Source organism: Ruditapes philippinarum, unplaced genomic scaffold, assembly GCF_026571515.1.
Source record: "Ruditapes philippinarum isolate M1 unplaced genomic scaffold, ASM2657151v2 ctg5325_1_1_1_1, whole genome shotgun sequence".
Lineage (NCBI taxonomy): Eukaryota > Metazoa > Mollusca > Bivalvia > Venerida > Veneridae > Ruditapes > Ruditapes philippinarum.
The window spans coordinates 207116-214434 of NW_026862198.1; the positions used below are offsets into that span (position 1 = coordinate 207116).

Consider the following 7319-nt stretch of genomic DNA (forward strand, 5'->3'; position numbering starts at 1 on the left):
CTAAGTATAGGTGAGTATTATCAACCCAAATGTTGATGACACATGACGCACAAAGCATGATGACGGACACCGAACATAACCCCATCACTACACCTCACCATAATCACTTCGTGGTCAGGTGAGCTAAAAAGCTTGTGGAAGAAAATTCCTATAAATTTAACAGTTTATCTATCAAAAACTTGCATTCCTGATATTGGGGAAGTAACAAATGAGGAAATTGACTAGATTAACATCGCCACTATATACACATTCCTTTTTCTTATAACTTTTGTTCATCAGTTGTTATATTTTGCTAATTTCATGTAACTTTTTACATTTAAATACTTTTATACAATCAAGTCACTCTATAGTTTTTAGTTTTTAGTGTGTCGGTAATTCATTTTTCGTGTTTTTCTAGCTCACATAATTATGGGAATGCATTATTCTTTTTGTAACTTTTCTCCAGATCAGTAAGGAAATTTACAATTCATATCTTCCACTTTCTGTTATTATGAAGGCTTATATGTTGTTAATGCCTTGCACTTTATGTTTGACGTCTTTTAGAACACTAAGTGCAAGCCATTTGTCTTCAGGTTGATAATTACAAGGCGCATTCACATTAGCAATATACTTTTCCAAATGAGGACCAGTGTGCTTGAAGAAATCTGCCGTAAAACCAAGTTCCAAGATCTCATCTGGAACGCCCGAACAGCAGTATTTAAAGTTCAAAACCAACCAAAGAGTGATTATTGTTTCTACCTTTAAAAATTCATCTCCTAGGAAGAGATCAAGACAAGGGGTTTCAAGAAATATATCATTCTCAGAGTCATATAAATAAACTGCAACCTTGGATTTAGACATTGCAATGGTGGGAATTAGAAAATTGTTCAGATCAGGCTGGTTCTTCTGTTGCAAAAATGAAAACACTATTGTTCTGGCCCTTATTTGTTCCTTGCACATCATCATCCTCTCAGATGGAGATTCCACATCAACAGAAAAAGAACTATTTTCTGCACCTTGTGAGTCAGGATCTTCAGTGGCCACAGTCACGGCAACATCCATCCGAATGTCAACTCGTCCATGCCAGTAAGATGGAACACCTGAAGAATAAAATAAAACTTTTACAAACAAGGAACATTTTAAATAATCTCAAAAAATATTTCCAAGGAGTCTCTTTTCTTATTTCACAAGTTTAAGGCATGCATACACTCATACAGACAGGGTAGACTGCCCCGCTCCCCCCCCCCCCCCAGCCTTACATTATTACAAGCAATACAAAAGTCCCCCAGCAACATTCTGAAGCGCCATGGCCATTTAATTATACCACTGTGGAAGACATGAACAAACTTAAATATTTTGAGTTCTTAGTAAATGTCTGTTTCTGTATCACATTCATAGTAATGTGTTAAGTTTCCCTGTCGCCTAATAATGAAATCCTGTTTATACAACAGATAATAAAAAAAACCCAGTTTTCTCAGGATGAATATTATGTATAACTAATATTTTAAACTTTTCCTTTTTTGTTGGAAGACTTCCAAGTTCTTTACAAGTGATCTTAGACTAACAAAGGCTAAATCTTTAAATATTCCTGGTTATAACCAGAATATAACATTTTTAAAAGCAAAATCCTTAAACTAAAGAAGAGATAACTCTTGCTATAAAGATGCCAGACTTATGAACATTGTCATACATGATGTGAGTGATGACAAAGTACATGTACAATTAAATTAAGTCTAAAGTAGATACCATTTATAGAAACAAAGAAAAAAATATTGAAAAAGAGAAAAATAACAATTTTCAAATACATTTGAAGTTCAAAATGAAAATAATCATGGAAACCCAGGTGCTAGACAATAATTTTATCACAAACGATGAAGGTCTTGATAATGAATAATACATGTATATTTGAAATTTAAAAATAAAGAAATGAAGAAATAAGAAAGTTATAAAAAATAAGGATCATTTAAAGTGTAAGATATTTCTGGAAATAAGGATGCTATTTATAAATCTTATCACATTATTATGATGCAGGAGTGTGAGATTTGAAGTTGTTAATCCTTAAAGAATTGAAGTTTTGGTAAAAGATACTAATTTATAGAAAAAAATCTAAGTTAAAGGGGGACATAATTCTGAAAATAGTCAAGCTAGAGTAATGAACCTTCTCACAAATGATTTTAGTGATAATAAGGAACATAAACTTGAAGTTTGAAGTAGATAGAAGAAAGACATTTTAAAAACCAAAATTACATGTTTTTCATGAAAATTCTAAGTTCAAGGGGGGTAACTCTGATAATTTTGGTGCTAGAGTTAGGAACCTTGTCACACATGATATGGTTGATGATCAGGAACATATATTTCAGGTTTGAAGTAAATACCTTAATTAATAAAGAAGTTATAGAGAAAAAAAAATTTACTGCATAAAAACTTTTATCAGAAAACTGGACTCGGTTGCCAACACAAGTTGAGTAGGACAACTCTCAATATACTACCTAGAGTCCAGCCTAAAACGATGCGCATAATCTTTATGCAGCGTACCATCTATCCATATTTCAAGTTTTATAAATATATATTTTCAGTTCTTTTTGAGTTATCATAAATATTGTTATTTTTGCTATATTTTAAGTCTATTTGTTGCCATAGGCTAGCAACCAAATGTTTCAGAATTGGAAGAAGAAAAAGATGTACATAATCTCTCGACTACCATCTATCCATATTTCAAGTTGCATAAAAATATTTTCAGTATTTTTTGTGTTATCAACAGATCAAGTTTTTGTGTTATATTTGCAATATTTTAAGTCTATTTGTTGTCATAGCAACAGAATTTTTAACATAGGAAGACAAAGAAAAAGACAATCATAATCTCCAGACTGCCATCTACACATATTTCAAGTTTCGTAAAAAAAATGTTCAGTTTTTTTTGTGTTAACACGGGATTTAAATGTGGACTGATGAACAGACGGACAAGGGGTAAACCTAAAGTCACCTCTGGTTAAACCAGTCAGGGACTGACAAGGCAGAGTAATAGTTCTTTGCCACTGTACTTCTCTTACATGCGATTTGCATATACTGGGTATAATTTAAAGCTTTTTGTCAGTCACTTGCATGGTTTTAGAGGTATGCTCTGGAAAAAATACAAAAGAAAAAATTCAAGAAATTAAATAAAGGGAAATACATGTAATTAAAGAATGGTACCAGATAGACTTTAGGTTCTTCATCAGTGCATGTTAATAGTTATGCATTGGTCATAAATATGGAGAAAAGGATGGCTGACAGACAATAAGTAGGTCCTGAAAGTCCTCCCTAGGTATCACTCATGCAAATGTAGAACCTTGGGAACCTCTAAATGACCTACAATCAAAAGTTAGTATATTGCCAGTTACCTATAGATGTATCCCCATATATAATATAATCTCCTGATAATCTTTCCTTGCAGCCACAACCACAGCATAACTCTTTAATCCTCCCTTTGCTAAAACTGTGACTGTCTAATGTATACTTGGAACAAACTGCAAGCTTTGAAAGCAGATAATGTGCCACAATTGTAGTCCATTCAGCTCCACTGGTATCTTTTCTGCCCTGATAAAGTGCCTTCTCTGACGAGCCTGAAAACACAGATGAACAATTAAAGGCTAATAAATGTTGTCTGGAACTGGCAAATGTGGGTTTTTCCCAGCTTATCCGTAGGTACAAATAAACTTTTACCAGTATAGCTTCACAATACACTACCTGTCACAATAGATTAGTCAACCTGTTGCACTTATTTTCGAAGCTGTAACAGTAAAAGCTTGTTTGTACCTACGGATAAGCCGGGAAAAACCAAAATATTCTTACTTCCGAAATAGGTCTATTATGCCTCAGACATGTTATCATTTTTATTTCTCAAAAACTTTTTTTATTTTAGTTAATAAACATCTAACACAATCCATTAATAAAACATTATTCAACACATGTTTAACATTTCAAAAGAATTAAACAACAGTTAAACTTTGTTCGCTCCAACTTGGATTGGTTGAATACCTCCCTTTGCTAGAACTCATCGCCCAGTCCCGGCAAAATTCCTATATAGTATATATTGTTCTACCTCGGATCGCTCCAACACTGATATTATCGAACCTGATCGCTTGTCCCTTGGGCAGAAATATATAAAATCACACCTTTTCGGTCAAACACAAAAAGACAACAAAAATTGTTGGTAATGACAGCCGGCGACACATGTTTTAAACACCTTGTGATCATGAAAAAGGCAATAAAGGTTATTTGATACAAATTTAGAGGTGTTGTAACAGATTTGTTTGTTATGATAATATTGTTTATTTGCCGTCTTTAGATGAAATCAGTGAAATGTGCATGTCAATCAAAAGTTCATGTTTATCCGGACGGCTTTAATAACAGCCGTGGTGCATGTTACGTGAATATCTATAGAATGATATTTGTATGTGTGTTTATTTTATTAAATGACTACAAATAAATGCTGCTGTTAAATGTGTTTTTTTTTGATATCTAATTAATTCATTATTTAAAATTCATTTTATCCCATAATACACATATAAATATATTTTGAATATTGTTCAAAAAGATTGGAAATTGCCCAATCCAACTCAACCATTTACAATATGCATGAATATAGATTAAAACACAGTGTACCGTTAATACTCATTTGAAAACACTGGGATAATAATTCTTAATATTTAAAAGAAATGACGTATTCGTTGAACTGATGTGCTAACAAACAATTATACGGACGTATTTATCATTCAGCTGGTGTAAGCTGGAGAACGTTTAAGCCTATGTCCTACATGATAATACTTAATAGTTCAACCACGGTTGGCTCGAACTACCAATCTCTCTAACTAATATGCACAGAACCCTTGAGTTCGAGGGAACGAAGTTCGACTGTATATGGATTTCTGAGGCATTATGTGCCCTTAAGATTTTCCCAAATGAACAGCCACTAACAGTTACAGCCACCGGCCCCGCGAGGGCAGTAGCGCTCTTAGACAACATGTATGAAGTGAATGTTTGTTTGTTTGTTCAATAGGGGTTAACGTCACACCGACACATTAAACGTCATATGGCGACGTTCCCGCTTTACTGGTGGAGGAAGACCTCAGGTACAAAATGCCTGCATTTACTTATTTACGAAGTAAAAGAAAGGTCTGGTTTATATGAAGTTGAACACTAAACATGTAATGCTTGAATCATACATCACAAGAGCTTTCCATGCCATAGGTAGCACCTAATTTCATATTAGCCAGGTGAATAATTTTGCAGTGAATCATTATCAATTTAGATGTGATATACATCACGACACAATGCCCCTTTTTACCATACCTTTATCTGACAAAAACTTCAGCAACTTTGCCAACGCCAATCTTGAGCCTCTCGATGGTGGTTTTCCTTCTGGAGATTTGATGTAATCCTCCAACATTTTAAATCCATTTTGAAAAATACCACGTATCTTAAAGCCTTCGGTGCAGAAGAATATTCTTCGCCGGGTTTACGCAGCTGATATTCATAGTCACAAGTTGCTCTAGAAAAAATGTTGGAACTTAAAGCATCGCAATTTTTTATCTTTAAAATTCCAACTCCATAACCAGACAGGCTACTTTGAATATATGCTAATGCATGTTCTAATGTTTGCAAATGATTTTTAAGAAACGATATAAAAATGTCATCATTCTCGTCTCTTGTTTTCACCTTTTTTGTTGTTGAGCCATTTTCAGATTCAATGGGAGTCGCCATATTGTCGGTATGGTCTAAGTTGCAGACGCGGACAGGTATAAAACCCGGCGCCTCTCCCATTTTTCTCAATAAAACTGAAGGAAAAAAACGTGCACTCTTTTTTCACAATCAATTTTAATAATTTTGATATCAAATGAAAGATTACTTCTAAATATTTCTAATAATACCTTAAAAATAAAATAAAAAATAAGTAGAAGTAGCAAAATATTTGCTTAAAAGCTTATCAATTTTCTCCGTCAAACACTCTCAAATCCGGTAAAAAACAGTGCACTCTTTAGATACTTTATTAATCAATTAATTTTCAAAGGTTTGCTGTACAATGAAAGTTAAGGATAATATATCATAAGCTTCAAGTGTAGTAAAAAAGATGTTTTTTAATGGAAAAATACCTTATTATAATTTACCGGAAAAGAATTAATATTATTATTTCGGAAAGGAAATCTCGGCGCCCGCTTTAAAATCTTAATCTTTAAATAACTGCCACAGTTTTTGTTTACAATATTTTGAATGATTGCAACAAAAATTGAATATTGGTTGTCTTTGAATTTTAGATTGTGAATAAAATTACTCACTTAAAAATCTCAAAATCAGCGCTATATATTTCTAAAGAAAACACGGGGTTATATAACAAGTTCTTGCGATAGTTATCGAAATCATAAATGTATTCAATAAATAGTTTAAAAAACAGTCAGTAATTTTGAGTTGATGAATGTAGTGATAAAACTGTTGTAACAAATGTAATAACTGTTGTAATAAATTTACTAAATATTTATGTTGCCACATTCAATTTTGCCACATTCAATTTGGGTGTACAATTACATTGCGTAAATTAAAAGAGTACGGGAATTTAATATTTTGTTTGAATGGACATAATATCATTTAGCTTTGTAGCTTTTATTTTGACCAATGCCACTGAAAGTTTTGCCAATTAACAATGTAATTTATTACGACTATCACTGGTTGCCAGACAATGTTTTGATGATATTAATTTAAAGTAATATGTGGTTAAATGAAAACGAATTTATTCTATACACATTGTTTTCGATGAGCGGGTTCAGAATCCAAAGATTTTGTTTGCATTGTTGGTGAAAATGAAAAAAACTTGAAGGAAGTCGTTAAACACAAGTTTACAAGTTCATGTATCATTCATCCAGAAAGTCTTAGACCAATTTGGCAAAAAACATATATGAATACAGTTATATAGAGTCAAGCTACATGCATCACAAATACAAGTATCAAATAATTTATACACAATTTGGATATTTTAAAAAAAAGTAAATAAACAAGAGTACAAATTCCCTAGGGATTTGGTCTAGTGTACATGACAAAAAGCCCTGTTGTTTCCACATTATTACTATCAGATTCCATCAGTATTTGTCCAAGAATCAATTAAAGTATAGAAATCCACCTACCTTTGATCATGTGAACTAAGGTAATTAAAACGAATTAGCAAACAAAACACGTGTTTATAACCTTTATATCCGTGATTCATTTAAAACATTTATGGAAAGGGCATGACCTTCCTTTCTTTGGTATAATTCTATTCTCCATTTTTGATATCCGAGCTGCGGTATCAGTTATATCAATTATTATGTAGA

At 32.6% G+C, this 7319-nt stretch overlaps 1 protein-coding gene across 1 annotated transcript; it reads right to left on the minus strand.

Annotated features, from left to right (window-relative positions):
- Nucleotides 1-239: 239 nt before the first annotated feature.
- On the minus strand, nt 240-5407 carry LOC132718247 (uncharacterized). The gene is made up of 3 exons (XM_060701894.1): nt 5311-5407; nt 3360-3581; nt 240-1079 (listed from the first exon to the last, which is right to left on the minus strand). The coding sequence occupies exons 1-3, from the start codon at nt 5405-5407 to the stop codon at nt 499-501; spliced, it is 900 nt and encodes a 299-aa protein (XP_060557877.1). The 3' UTR covers nt 240-498.
- Nucleotides 5408-7319: the final 1912 nt, after the last annotated feature.

Bases quoted from the DNA above. Each gene is read 5' to 3' on its own strand.
- LOC132718247 (XM_060701894.1), bottom strand. From the start codon at position 5,407: ATGTTGGAGGATTACATCAAATCTCCAGAAGGAAAACCACCATCGAGA. The intron at 3,582-5,310 runs GTATGGTAAAAA...CTGTGTTTTCAG, and splicing joins GAAGTTTTTGTCAGATAAAG to GCTCGTCAGAGAAGGCACTT. The intron at 1,080-3,359 runs GTAACTGGCAAT...TTTATTCTTCAG, and splicing joins ATATGGGGATACATCTATAG to GTGTTCCATCTTACTGGCAT.